Raw genomic sequence first — 15,957 nt, 5'->3', positions numbered from 1 at the left:
ATATTGTTTAGGTTAATATATCAATTAATTGTTGTTGATTTTGTTGAAATAAACCTGAACACCTTTAAAGCCAGTTATCTGTTTTTTACAATTTAAAATTTGTATTTAATTAATACAGGATATACCTTTTTTATTCTTTTAGATCAAAGGTAAAGCGAGTGAACCGAGTGTGAATATTTTCTAATTGCTGAAGGCCTTTTAGTTGATATTTTGTGATATATTTACAGTAAAAAACTGTTTTAAAATTTGATAATGTCAATCAGTTTCCCGATAGCACGAAGGTTTCTAATTTGTTGTATTTTATTTGAATACTTACAACTGGTTTCATTTTTGGACAATTAGGGTGATGCCTTTTCGAATAATTAAGTCTTATTGTCTCTCCCATTGTAATTTTCTGATCTCGTCTAAGATCCCTTTGTACCCTGTATAGCCGAATTTTTTTCAACAGCCTTCTCTTGGACCTCCTCCACAGGTGCGCGATATATTTAACGATTTCGGCATAGCAACTGGTCGGTTCGCTGTTATTGGTCGATGACGCCAACGTACTGCTGCTTTGGAATCTGGCCCGTTCTAGCCTCATCCTCTCCATCTCTCGTTTTTTCGTTTCAGAAAATTGGGTCGCTATGACAACGAGGCAGAGATTGATCATGAAAAATGATCCGATCTGAGGAATTTTACGTGATAATTAGTGACTATTTAAATCGTCTCAAGGAATATGAAAACATTCATAAATAATTCATGCAATAATTAATATCTTACCACAATAAGTAATACAAAATAGATCCAGTCCCAGAAACTGTGACCATCTTGTACATAATACATTATTTCTGTCCAGCCTTCTAGTGAAATAACCTGAAATTAAAAACAATATCAAAAATATATCTTATATTAAAATAGGATATATCTAGTATTCAATCACAGAGTTCAATTAAGGAGTAGGAATTACTTCGGTCCATTAAAAAAATTGATTGAAAGTTTTATAGTGTCAGATATTTCCGAAGATTTCTGAGAGGTGAAGGATCTTATAATAATACTTACTTTATATCACTATTAGTTTTATAGCGAAAACTTGATTTTTAATTATGATAAATGTTGTTTTTATTTAACAGCTTTTTGTTTTATGTTCTTTTGACAGGATGCGTGAAAGCACATCGAATATCTAGAGATCCATATGGTAACAACTAACAAACTACGTTTGGAACAGTCTCGAGTTTTTAATAATGGTGTTAATATTGACAGGTTTCTGGACGAAAAAAATTATCCCAGCAACAAAACATATAGACGTTATTCTTCAATGAATCATAAGCAAAGCGCAATGATATTCAATATATATATAATCTGTAAATCGACGTCAACATAGAGTTGATTATTTTATGTAACAGGTCAATTGAAAAGTCCACGGCCTGGCACATGGAATTAACACACTAGAACTAAATCTATATATTTTTTAGTTCGTCCTAACCCTCAAAAGATGCGTGTATAAATTTGACAGCTAGCAATTTGAGTAAAGCAACTTTTGTTAGTGTGAAAAAAAAGGAATTTCGTATCTTGATAAAAATATTGCTTTTTGAAGGGAAAAATACAGTTAAAGCAAAAACTTGGCTTAATGCCGAGTTTCCGGACACTGCCACGGGAAAATTAACTATCAATGCTAAGTTTAGACCTGGTGAAATGAGCACCGAAGACGGTGAACGCAGCGGACGCCCAAAAGAGGTTGTTACCGACCAAAACATTAAAAAAATCCACAAAATGATTTTGAATGACCGTAAATTGAAACGGAATGAAATAGCAGACACTCTAGAGATATCAAGTGAATGTGTACATCATATCGTTCACAAATATTTGAGTATGAGAAAGCTCTGTGCAAAGAGGGTGTCGCGCGAGCTCAAATTTGACCAAAAACGACGAGTTGATGATTCTGAGCAGTGTTTGAAGATGACCAACCCCAATTAACCCGAGTTTTTGCGTCGATGTGTGATAATAGATGAAGCATGGCTCCATCATTTCTCTCCCAAGTCCAATCGACAGTCATCCGAGTGGACTGCCCACGATGAACTCGCTCCAAAGCGTGGGAAAACGCAACAGTCGGCTGGCAAGGTTATACCTTCTGTATTTTGGGATGCGCATGGAATAATTTTCATTGACTACTTTGAAACAGGAAGGACAATCAACAGCGACTAGTACATAGCGTTATTGGACCGTTTGAAGGACAAAATCGCCGAAAAACGGCAGCATTTAAAGAAAAAGAAAGTGCTGCTTCACCAAGACAATGCACCGTGTCAAGAATCCATGAATTGGGCTTCAAATTGCTTTCTCATCCACAGTATTCTCCATATGTGGCCCCCAGCGACTTTTTCCTATTCTCAGATCTCAAAAGAATGCTCGCTGGGAAGACATTTCGTCGAATGAAGAGATGATCGCCGAAACTGAAATTTATTTGGAAGCCAAGGAGAAATAATACTACAGAAATGCTATCGAACAGTTGGAGAGTCGCTATAATCAGTGTATCACCATTGAAGTAAAATAGGTTGAATAAAAAAAACAATTTTTCCAAAAAAATGTGTAGGCCGGGGACTTTTCATTTGAACTGTTACTTGGTGTTACTTTACGAAATGGAAAGAATGTTTACTGTTCCAAGTAGGATGTTTACCAGAGCCGTCATATCTGCCGTACATTGTTTCGTCTGATGGATGATTATTTTGTCGGCGAGAGACCTATTTCGCAGATCATGAAATTCTAAAATTCCATATCTAGTTTATTAATTTTATTCTGAAATATGTATTTTTGACTACAAACATAATAGTCTGAACTAATATTTACCCCTAATTATATTGTTTATAATAAGTTGAAAATAAACAAATAAATGTATTATTCTAAATTGTATTTGTTTGATTCATGGTAAAATAATAATGAAGTTCTTACCAAAAATATAGCAATCCATGCTAATCCAATATTATCAAATGATATTGTATTTTGAAATGGATTAGGATTGTTATCCGAACATGTCGAATAATACTGATGCCAGTTGATACAAAACCTATCATCGGCGTATTGAGGTAACTGCTTCTCCTCCCATTTTAAAGTACACTCGGTGGTACCGTTTATAAATGGCGGCAAGTCGCTGCAGGAATGCATTCCCGAGAAGTTACTTTTACTGCAGATGTAGTCTGTATCCACTGGTTTATAATAGTATGTTATTTCTCTGAAAAAATAAGTAAAATAAATTAGATGGTAGAAGTGGCATTATGATTTTTAAGTATTGAAACCGTTATTCAGTAATCATAATTATAATAATTGAATTAAATATAATTTGAATGGAATATACAGATCTGTTTATAATAATAGAGTAGTTATTCATAAAAATAACTTTAAACAGTGAAATATAATGCTATGAAGTTTATTAAGGTTGATAAAATAAACAAAATCATGTAGATTTAAAAATGTAAAATTTACGGTGTTTTATTAACTTTGATGAATAAATTTATCTTGTATATTCTGTATAAAACATATTCATTATGAAATGTGTTGAAAACTATATTTGAGTACCTGGCATTATATGATTTTAATTAGTCTATAGCCTCTAAACTTTTTGTATGTTCAAATGAAATCTGTTAGATAAACTATATTCTACAACTACAAGCAAGCTGATATACTAAAATATACTAATATACAATAATAAACAGTTCTAAATCTGTTTTCAATATACTAAAATCTGGTGTTCTACAAGAAACTAGTGCTAAGGACAAACATGATAATATCTATAAATTTCGGGTGTACTATTAGTGAATCCCGACAGTTAGTAAATAAAAGTGTTAATTGCCTTTAACCCTCCAATGAAAAATAGGGATTGGCCTTGTAAAAAAACAATTATCTACCAAACAAAACCAGAATACTGCATCACGCTCGAAAGAAACATCCGAAAAGACCCTTTAAAGAAAATTATCCCTAGAGCAACGGCATTGTTCTGGAGGTTATCCCAGTATTTATAAGGCTCTAATTAGGAAAAAAACACTGACTATATTGTTATTCCTGGCCGTAATAAAACGTCGTCGGATTTTTTGATATTACTATATAAATTATATATATACATGTGTACTATTGTGACCAAAAAATGGTAAAACAAATTATCATTAAGGTGTTTTCAGAATTAAAAAATATTTTTTAATTAAAATACTTTACCAATTAGAATACATCGCTGTTGTAGGAGGATCATCCTGTCTCTGTGATTACTTGATTATCAATCGGTTTTTTTGAATTTATTTAGTTTTATAAGAACATCGACTTTAAAAATTTTAAAATTTTAAAATTTAAATAACCTAGTATACTTGAACAGAAGCTTGTAGGATACACTGCTACCAAACGTAGTAAAATTTTTTCAGCCGTTTTTTAAGTTTACTGAAATTTGAGAAAACTAAAGCTTAGAAAGTCTCTTCCACACTTTCCATAAAATTACAGTCCATGTGAAGCAGCAGAATCATCAAACAGCAGAAGGCAGGCAAAGGTACAGTAGATGCTCACCACTAAATTTTGTTGTAAGTATAACTTGCCCACAGTGACCCACTCCCTGTTAATACGAGGGTCATTATTTATATTTTCCGCATCCCTAAGTATTAGTTCCACCGGCATATATTGGATTTTACATGAACGTTTAGCTGTGCGAAAGTTATGTTCGCGTTGGATCCCACATAATTTGACAATCGCTCGAAAAAAGGCTCTTGTCGATTGGTGCAAAGAAATGCTTAAGAAATTCAATCGCGGTCCTTCGAAAGACATTTATAAAATCGTAATAGGTGACTAATCATGGATATATTCGTATGAGCCCGAAGGTAAGGAACAGTCGACTGTATGGGTGTTCCAAGATGAACCAAATCCAACAAAAGTTGTTCGCGCACGAAGCACTTCAAAGAAAATGGTGGCCTGTTTCTTCGGGAAAACTGGTCATATTGCAACAGTGCCTCCAGAGGATCGTAGAACAGTAAATTCTGATTGGTACACAACCATTTGTTTCTAGAATTCTTCGGTGAAATAAGGAAAACAAACAAGAGACGCCGGATTGTTCTTCATCATGACAATGCGAGCTCTCATACATCGGCTCAAACAAGAGACTATTTGAACCCTCAAAACATCCGCCGTACAGCCCTGATTTGGCACCACTTATTTTTGTTCTTATCCGTGAAGAATAAACTTCGTGGTCAACGATTTTCATCTCCCGAAAAAGCTATTGAAGCCTTCAAAAATCATGTTTTGTAGATACCTCTTTCGGAATGGAATAAATGCTTTGAAAAGCGTATGTAAAAGTGTATCGATCATCGTGGCGAATACTTTGAAAAACAATAAAAATATATTCGCAGCTTAACTATTTGTTCTTTTTTCTTATTCCCGAAATATAAATAGTGACCCTCGTATCTGTGATCGTTGCTGATAATTCATTCACACTAGTATGTTGAGGGATCTCTTTTTGATGTGGTGTTACTACAGTCGTTATCAAATTGTATGTATTGAGTTGAATTTTTAAAATGAACTGATCAAAGCTGTTATAAATAAATCACTATTAGTATAGAAATGGAAAAAAAAATTAAATGAAACTAATCTAATTACAGCGGTCCTGCTAAATTATCTCATTTTCTCTCGTGTTATAAAATATATAAAGGAGCTTTATTTGAATACATATTTGTGTTAATGTAAAAGTGTTTATAAGTATCCATTTATAAGCCTCGTGTATTATATAGTATAATATGGATACTTTTAAGTATATATAAGCCTAGTTACATTTAAATACTGTATTAATTTCCAAAGAATTGTATTTCCACTTTAGTTTTTATTAGAATTAGTAACAACATAGAATATTTTTGTTTTAAGAATATTTCTGTGCTTATTTAACTTCTAAGTACTAATTTAAAAACCAACAATATATATAATAGTGACCATAATAGTTACAACATTTAAGAATAAGAAGAAGAGAGGAGTAAGACAGGCTCGCTGGCATATTCACCAGGCCTCAGCATAACTGAATCATTTTAGCCAGTTTTAGAGCAGTTTAAGAGATTTCCATTTCGAACATTATTAAAGCATTTGGCAGATGCCTTGGTGCAAGATTGGGACACCATCCCATTGAAAATTATTCAGATACTCTACGAATCCATAACGCGAATTGGAGCTATTTTAAAAGCAAATAGTGGCTAATACATTATTATAAATAAATATTGTGTATATGTCAGGTATTCATATTATTTTGTCCTTCCTCTGTAATTTGGCTTCAACGATGGTGTCGTTGCTCAATACATATATTGGTAAGGTTAGCGTAATCCTGGTTTTGAAGCAAATATAAATGTTAGAAGAGCACCTGAGAGATGACTATGCAAAAAATTAACTATAGTAGAGCAAATCAAAAGAGGATTCACATCACTTCTATTGTTTTATCTTCATAAGCTAACTTGGAACAGTATCTGCACCAATATTTAGGGCAGAAATATGCCAAACAACAAATAAAACCTGATCTGCTAATTTTAATTGTATTACGTATTAATTGTAATTAAATATAAAATTATCAGTTGTCCAGTAACATATAGTTAATAAGGCATCTCATATTTGTTTTAAGTTTTGTCATTATTTCAAATAGAGTGATAGAGATCGTCTTTTAGAGGCTATTCTTTATGATCAGCAGCAATCAACAACGATCAAAACTATTACCCCGTATTTCTTATTTTGATGAAACGGTTAATTAGCATTAATTATATAAAGCATAGTAGTTTCTTTTAATACTTGTGGTCAATTTATATTAGCATCTATAATATCCAAACCTCAGTTTAAACTGAAACTTACAGAAAGTGATATATTTAAGAATTAGGTGATGACATGAGTTGTTTAACATTGTATCGACCAGTTGATCTTTGTCACTACATTTTAATAAGAGTAATTAATTATTATAAGATGTCTGCATCTATTTTGCCTAATGATATATATTGGTGAAAATCTTAGGTATAAATCTAAACAACGGTTAAATAATCTAATCTAACTGTTAAATTTGATAGCTATAACATAACATTGTTCTATACACAATAACATTTTCTAATTTAGGATAACTGATTTATTATACCGAGTTGATTATGTGAAACTCTGTCAAATAATTTTCAGGTAGGTTGAGAGTTGACGAATAATCTGTTTCCAGACTTTTATCTGTGATAGGCAAATACTCTGAGAAAGATCGAATAGGGAGATAAATTACTAGTACAAAAACCTACTAAACATACCACTTCGAACAGCTTGAGCATTAATTCAATTTATTGTTTACCATGTAAAAAGACAAAAGTTTACTGTGGTGTCTTGTGATTGGCGATGAAATATGGTTATATTACGACAACTCTAAGCCTAGCCTAGCAAGTCATGAGTTAATGCAAGACAACCATCTGTATCGATATCGAAGCCTCGTTGGGAACAGCATATGGTGGGGCAGCATCTTTTTACCGATAGTCATATAAGTCATATTGTCATCCTTCAAACCAAATCCAAACTCACCAGGTATTAGAGCCTTTTGATTGCCACTCGTTTAGATCTATACAGTTACAGATCGATATGATTCGACTTGTACACGATTTGAAAATGCCGAAGAAGTGTAAAAATGGATGGATGATTGATGGTGACTAAATTAATACTAATATAAGTTCTTTCGATACAGTACTACCATAAAGCCAGAAAAAATGAGAAACAATTGTATAAAATACTTTAATTGTTATATAATGTACCACTTTTTCTCAACAAAATCCTTTTTCATGCGAGAGGAGCAGAATAAATGTAAGCACCTAATAAAAAGTAGACGTGTTTTTAGATGGAAGCTAGTATATGTAAAAGTGTAATTTTTCAAAAATTACAACAGGTATAATTTATTGTTATGTCAGTTCGTAATTATTATTTAGTCGATAGAAAACTGTAGCGACCGCCATGACCCTTTAGGCCACCACGCATATATCTACACCAAGTTCAAAGGTTGGCAACGCTGATGGATTGGTACCATGCGGTTCCCGGCTATAAAAGACCACTACGATGACGTTTTGCTCTAGACTTCAAGTACAACTGAACCAAGCGATAGCGTGGTACAAATTCTGGCGGCTTCAGATTAACCCGAGCCAAACTCAGGCTATTCTGTCCCACCCCAAGAAGGAGTTTCACGTCTATCGCCTCCAAATCGATAAAGTCCCTATCCCTTGGCTCCAGAAACTCTCATACCTCGGTCTCCAGTTCGACCGCAGATTTCAATGGTCTGCCCAAATCCAGCACGCCATTTGCAAAGGAAATGGCGTGTACAGCCTATTATTTCCGCTACTCTGCAGAAAAAGCAAACTCCCAATTCCACAGAAAGCGACTCTGTATAAAATGCTAGTCCGTCTAATCCTCAATAGAGCATAGATGTAGTACAGGTATGCCTCGGAGAGACAACTTGAACTACTCCAAGTGTCCCAATCCAAAAAAGTCCGTGCGTTATTCAGAGCCCCATGGTTTATGAGGAACGTTAACACACACCTCGAATCAGGCATCCCGTTTGTGAAAAATTTTATAAACATGCTCAGTGTGAGGTTCTCCATAGGAACCTTAACACACGATAACACCTTAATAAAAATTCCCTATCCGTCCAGAAACCCCGGTAGTAAACAAACTACGGCAGTCTCAGTCGTAACCCAGGGTCTCTGTCGCCCGCAAAACAATCATATCCCGAACCTGAAACGACATCAGCCAAAGACCATTTGGTTCTAGCTGGTCGATCTAGAAAACGAAAAAAAAACGTCTTGCTCTCTTTTCTTTTCTCTACCCTCTTGTAACTGTACACTTCCACAGCGCTACTGTAGTTCTTATACCTAACCTAATATACTATTATTCTCCCGTCGACCACATGTATCATTCAATATTAAAATAAAGAAGTTTTATTCAACAACTGTTTTCAGTTCTCGTGCCAATTCCTTCCACAAAATAGTAGTGAGTATTCGGACAAACAATCGCATCGACAGCCACACATTCCAACCGACCAGACGAACATTTCTATAAATCTAATTTCATTTTAGTATTCAGTATTTTCCAATATACTTATTATTTTGAGTACTGAACTTTGTTATGCAAGTAAAATATCTCCTTCACTGTGGTTGCTGATTGACGACCATACCTTAATTCAATTGTTGTCACGTTCGGAAATTCCGGCCCCTCGAAATGCTAAAGAAAATTTGTTACGGTATGATGTGGTTCTTGAAAAGCTATTGTAAGGGTACATAAGTAGAGCGGTGTCGGGAAACGTGAACAGATTTTAAAACAGATACCTTCATTCTCGCCATATACACAATCGGACGGTTTACGGTAACCGTTTAGTTAAACCCGCTCAAATATGTATTCTTTGACTGCGGTCTGTAGGACGTTTTAAATAGCATCCCATATTTTTAGGAGGATTTTAATCCTAACGCGCAAATAATAAATGACGTTTCATTTAGTGTTTTTTGATGTCTTGTCTGTGGAGACTTTTAAAAATGCTACGAATGAAAAAAGCCCGGTAAACAATCTGTTTTCATTAGTCCATTTGTGGGATTCCATTTTATTTTCTTGAAAATGGGCTCTTTTTATTACGGTAGATTGTCGTAATCAATCTAGGGTTTAAAATAACTCTTGTGTCCGGGCTATTCTTTTTTATTATAATAGTGCATGTAGGTTGAAGAAAATAAGTCATCAATGTTTGTTTATTTTAGATTATTAAACATTTTAACATTTTGATATATTTTTTTAAGTTACTTGAATTCTGAATTAAATTAATTGCTTGCATTCACATTTGATTAGCCATGTATGTTGGTGAAAATGCTAAGTATATAGATGTTAAACAACCTAACCTAACTGTTAAATTCGATAGTCTTGCTATTTCTCTACGTAAAATAGCAATACAATAAAATTACAATACAGTTTTACATGTAGTGTTATTAAGTTACTCAGTGTACATAAGGATGCCAATCATGTAATGCTTAAAATTGCATTTTTTGATTCTGAAGAATGTGTCTGTGGATGAACTCACTAAGAACTTTTATGAAACTTTTGGTAATTCTGCTCCGTTACATCTCAATTGTCAGTTTTAGTTTCAACGATTTAAAAGCGGTGGCTTTGTTGCTAGTGATAAAGAAATGCATTCAAGGCTAAACACGTTCGGATACACTGAATTTTAAGACCTATTGCAACATCCAGTTTAAATTGCAAAAAAGCTTTAAGACTGATTTGTAGGTAATGAATGAACTATTCCAACACGTTTACGTGCAATGAGAAAGGCCTGAAAACGGACAATGGCTTGACATTGACGAATTGACAAAATGCCTATTCGAACCGTTTCGGCTTTAGCGCTTTCCAGGCCAAAAAGAAGAGTTTTATGTGGATTAATCTAACACGGTGAATTGGGTCTACTACAACAATCCCAAACGCAAGTTAGCCCAAGAGTGCCATCCATATCGAACCAATGCTGAATATCCATATAGTTTCGTATGTATGTGATTGGATCAGTATAATGTGCTATTTTACGAGCTTCTGCAATAAGAGACCAACGATAGTGAGTAACAGATATAGTCATCCTCTTGCATGATAACGCTCAGCCACACGTTGCAAAGTTGATGAAGTATATACTGTTACAGCTTGATTGAGAATATATTCTAATTACTGCTTATTAAAATCAATGCAGCATGACTATGTCGTCACAGGAATTTGAAATTGTGAAGAACTACGAAAATTAATCAATGATTTCTGCCAAATTAACAGTGTATTTTCAACATAGGTTACCGTGAAGATCGACAACAATTGTAGAAAATAAAGGAAATTATTTTGATTAATATAGGTACCTATATTATACTCAATAAATGTATGTTTAAAGTGAAAACAGTATAAAAGTAATGAATGATGATGATCTAGTTTGATCGCTTAATTGTGAAATTTGCGAAGAGATCTAATATTTCACAAGATTAATCTAAGAGAAGCTTTATGGTTGAATGTTAATTTAATTTGATTATCAAGTGCGTTGTTTAAGACACATACCGGCTACGAAAATTGTGTTAGAAATGAAGTAAATGGATTAAAATAGGACAATCAGTGCACTGTTGAGGATTAAAATCAAAGCACTACGTTTTAATAGTTTGGACGTGTTTGTCGAATGAAAGGCTTTCTTACTGATGAAATCACAAGACTTCGGTGGTAAAATCAATTTTTTGTGTGGAAGATGTAGTGAATAGGTGAGTGGCTAGTAAAATTGTGTAACACTAACGGCAGTGTATTGGTAACCGCTCTCGGCGGCTATGAATTAATGATGAGTTTGGTTGCAGTATTGATATAATTGTTCTGTTCAAACTTTCAAAGGGTAGTGGAATTTGAGAGACTTCGGATAGGGATTTTTTGGAAGAGGACGCGTTGTGATACGAACTCATTAATTTCAAAGAAACCTTGGTCGATAGAAATACCAGGTCAGACATATTATAACATTATCAGTATATCATCATTTCTATATATTATCAAGTCACCAAATAAAATAAAAGCCTATAGACCTATATCACTACTGCCAGTAATATCTAAAATTTGTGAAAAACTCCTGTTGAAAAGAATAAAACTGATCATAGAGAGAAAAAACCTAATACCAACACACCAGTTTGGGTTTATTAGCAAGCATTCCATAATTGATCAGGTCCACAGAATAACACATGTTATTGAAAAAGCCTATGAAAGTGAAAAAGTATGCTCAGCTGTATTTTTATTATGTAGCACAAGCCTTCGATAAGGTTTGGCATGAAGGCCTTGTTTATAAACTACAGAAAATGCTACCAAAACAACACAACGAACTATTAAAATCGTACATTACAACCAGGATGTTTAGAGTCAAACAAGAAGAAGCTTACTTTACAATAAAAGAAGCTAAAGCCGGTGTACCACAAGGAAGTGTACTGGGACCAATGCTTTACTTACTCTACACTTGTGATATATCACAAATGGAGAATATTGCGATGGCTACATTTGCTGATGATACTGCGATTATAGCTGTCGGAGACAATAGTGAAGAAGCCTCACGAAAATTACAACAGGCAAGTGACAATATAAATAATTGCTTAAATTAAACGCTTTCTTCGCTTTGTTGAGTTTTTTTTTATTATTTGAATAATAAAATAAGTTTAGTTTTCTTCAATATGCTTGCATATGTATAGCTTCAGTTAAAATTTTGATCTACTTGATACAATTTTGATTGACTAATTGATGCCTTAAAAAACAGTTTCTTTCTAATACAATATTTTCCACAGAGATTGAATAAAAATCAAGCACCTCTCGAAGATATAACTATATATGTGTTTGACTTAGTTGTTTTTCTAATAATTGATGTATATATAACTTTATTGATATAATTTATACAGAAATTATAAGTTATATATAAGTTATAAGTTATATACAGATACTATTGATTAATTATTATTTATGTATTTTATTATATTACGTAGTACTTAATAAATATATTTTAAATTATTGTTAATTATATGTAAAATGAGTACATGCTGAATCTACACACAACAGCCAAAACTAGAATAACAAAGATGATGTAATGCAGCTAACATCTACATGATTTTACACAACACAACACAAATCACGACATGATGAAAGGAAGGGAAAGAAAACTATTAGCAAAATATATGTTTAGGGAAATTCTATGCATGATTATAATGCATATAACATAACTAAATTACACAAATGAATGTCAAATTTATTTAATCTAAATTAAATATTGGGTATTTATTTTAAAATTATAATTATATAAGATGTGAATTATTTCTCAGCGTCGAACCTAAATCATAAAATATTTAAATATATTACGCATTGGGAATGATGGTTTTGTTATTGATTTTGTTAAAATGAAATTTTAAATGGATCTAAATCTATTTGTATATTGATAATAAACAATATTAATTAATTTTATTGAAAATTTGTTACATTTTAATTGCGGAATATTGATTACCACATAAATCAAATGTTGTTTACGTTCAATAATTAATCATTCGCTAGAAAAGTAATAATTTTAATTATAAACTAAATATTGTAGTTAGTAATTAATTAGTATTTAAAATTATAAAAATTTGTGTTATTTACAAGGGTGTTGTTTTAATTCAATTTTGTTAGTGGTAATCAAGTGCCATATATTACTATTATTCGATTTTAATTTTATTTCTATTTCTATTTTCTACGTAATGTACCATATAATTCAGAATTTCTTACAGGAATTTATTACTTCTGATTAAAAATATTCTGAATGGCATGGTGTTAATTTTAGCAAATATTTTTTTATCCTAAATCCAACATTAAAAAAAAGTCAAACGATACTTGTTAGGTCGTTATCAATAAAAACAAATAAATAAACTATTAACCGAACTAAACATATAGAAATATTTTGTATGCTTTCTATATAGTTTTGTGAATATGAAATTATAGTCAGTTCGGGTTAGTTTGCTTAATAGCTTGATAGTCCCTCGTAACTATTAGCACGTTTGTTTCTAGGTTTATGGTTGTTATAGTTAATAAAGAACGTAAAAGAAAGGTTAGTAGAAAAAGTTCAATGAGGAATTGGATATTCGAACTCAGCAATACCAACATGATCGCAATACTGAAACATTGGCACATATTCTTCATAATATCCTGATCAATGCCACAATGGTTTAGTTTAAGAACGTTTTTATATCTATAAAGATATTTGAGATAATAAGTAAATTAGCTGATACTAGATCATCTTAAGTTTTGTGTTTTTTTCCTGTATGGGATCCAAATGTTTTCTGAAAGAATTTTATGTCTCTTCCATTTTTTCGTTCATTTCAAATTAATTCGTAATTTTGTTAGAAAACTATTATATATCATCTCTGAATTAGAATCCAAACTATGAATTCGACCTAAGGTCAAAATAATGTTATTTTCCCGATCAGCTATTAGATGAAAATATGATGTTGGGTTTTGGGTGGTTCCGTTCACACCAAAAGGATAAAAGGACACAACACATTTTTCTTTAGTTAATAAATGTTATACAATAAACTCAGTTCTAACCTCAGTTGTTAAAAAATGTTATGAAAAAATTGATGTAGAAATAAATTTATTCCATGATATAGAGCAAATGTAATTGTATTAATATAGAGAAAGAATAATTTTAATAAGTAAAATAATTCAAATAATTTAAATAAATAATTCTAATAAGTTAATAGTTTCTTAAGAAGTATAATAAGTAGACAGAAAACATATTATATACATATTACTTAATGTATACACCTCTTAAGTTATATAATATTGTTTATAAGTAAACACAATTTATACTAATTGCTAATATAAATAATTAAAGTTGACTTTTAAGGATGTTTTACTTTTATTCTCAGGTCTCTTGAGAAAAGAATACAAATTAAATGGAGAATTTATGTAACCTGAGCTATTCCACTAAATTGTTATTTAGTTCAACGAGTTCCACACCGACTTTACATCAAAGCTGTACATCGAAAATCTTGCCGGATTTTACTCGGGAAACTTCAAGGCTTACCTTGAGCCTCGGCATGGCGAATCTAGTTTTTATTCAATTCATTTAAGCGGCGGTTTGAACAAAGTTGGGTGGTTTTGTAGGAGCTTTTAGAACAGCCTGTTTAAGTAAACATCTCATTACTATAATAAATTGTCACGGAATATTTAAAGTTTTTCAGAATAATCAAATTATTTGCAAAGACTATTTTTGTCCAGTTTGAAACTTTATTCTGCTTTATTTTGTCTCAGGACTTTAAATAAAATATTGCTGTTTTCGTGAATCTTGTCCAATATTCCTAGAAAAATTTGAGTTCAATGTCGAAATTTCTTAAGGTTCACAAATAATAACACCTGGAAAAGGAATCGAATTACTCAAAGCCATTAACCTTACAAATTGTAATTATCATTCAGGGCGCGAACCCACTTATTGGCCCACAGACAGTAATAAAGTCCCAGACCTGCTGGATTTCTACATTACAAAAGGCATCTCATTAAATCAAATTAGTACAGAAAGCTTGTGCGATCTAACATCTGATCACACTCCAGTATTGTTAACACTGGGCGCGACAATCCTAAGAAAAGCAAAAAAGCCTAATCTTACCAACAAATATACTGACTGGGACAAATTCAGATTAATACTGTAGGAACAAATCAGTTTAAAAGTAAGACTTAAAACTATAGATAATCTTGAGCAACAAACCAAACATATAACTGAACAAATTCGGTCAGCTGCAAAAGATGCTACCCCAATAGCAAGAGAGAAATCAGAATATGAAGTACTTTACCCCCTCGAAATTAGAGAAATGATAAAAGAAAGGCGAAAAGCTAGAAGAGTATTCAACAGGACCAGAAATGCTGCTGACAAAACTACGTTTAATAGAATTAGTAATCAGACGAATAAAAAGATCAAAGAATATATACAGAATTGCTTTCAAAAGTATTTAAGTGAATTAAGCCCACAAGCAGACAAAGATTATTCGCTATGGAAAGCAACTCGAAGATTTAAAAGATCAATTATTCGAGTACCGCCAATTAAAAATGATCGAAATGAATGGGTTCGACGCGACAATGAAAAAGCTGAAATAGTAGTATCAGGTGAAATAGTACATATTTGATTTTATTTTTCCGTGTTTAGAGTAACTTATACTGAATACGTAAAAGGTAAATATTTGTGTAAAACTATACTATGAAAAGAATTAGAATATGACAATCGATTTTACTTTACTTTACTATTTAATTAGCTCAAACCCTTAACGAATAAATTAAATATACATGTACATGCTTTTGAAACAGATATTGACTAATAGTGTTTTAAAACTATTTAAATTCCAAAATATGTTGGTTCTATTTTACAACGTTAATACCACAAATCAATGTCCATTTTATTATATTTCAATACATCTTAAGCAGTAGCGCATTTTCTTGTATATA

At 32.2% G+C, this 15,957-nt stretch overlaps 1 protein-coding gene across 3 annotated transcripts in view; it reads right to left on the bottom strand.

Moving 5' to 3' along the window:
• The window catches only part of LOC143198432 (voltage-dependent T-type calcium channel subunit alpha-1G), a 139,933-nt gene that overhangs the window by 61,525 nt on the left and 62,451 nt on the right, over positions 1 to 15,957 (bottom strand). For all 3 annotated transcript variants that reach the window (XM_076407640.1, XM_076407633.1, XM_076407648.1), the window contains exons 4-6: positions 2,923 to 3,202; positions 760 to 852; positions 317 to 664 (exon numbers count right to left, since the gene is read on the bottom strand). In XM_076407640.1, coding sequence (XP_076263755.1) covers positions 317 to 664; positions 760 to 852; positions 2,923 to 3,202 — 721 coding nt within the window. The remainder of the gene's footprint in view (positions 1 to 316; positions 665 to 759; positions 853 to 2,922; positions 3,203 to 15,957) is intronic.

This window comes from Rhynchophorus ferrugineus, unplaced genomic scaffold (genome assembly GCF_030347505.1).
Source record: "Rhynchophorus ferrugineus isolate W39M unplaced genomic scaffold, kcgeb_rfMv2 rfM1, whole genome shotgun sequence".
Lineage (NCBI taxonomy): Eukaryota > Metazoa > Arthropoda > Insecta > Coleoptera > Curculionidae > Rhynchophorus > Rhynchophorus ferrugineus.
This window is presented reverse-complemented; position numbering and strand designations above follow the sequence as displayed.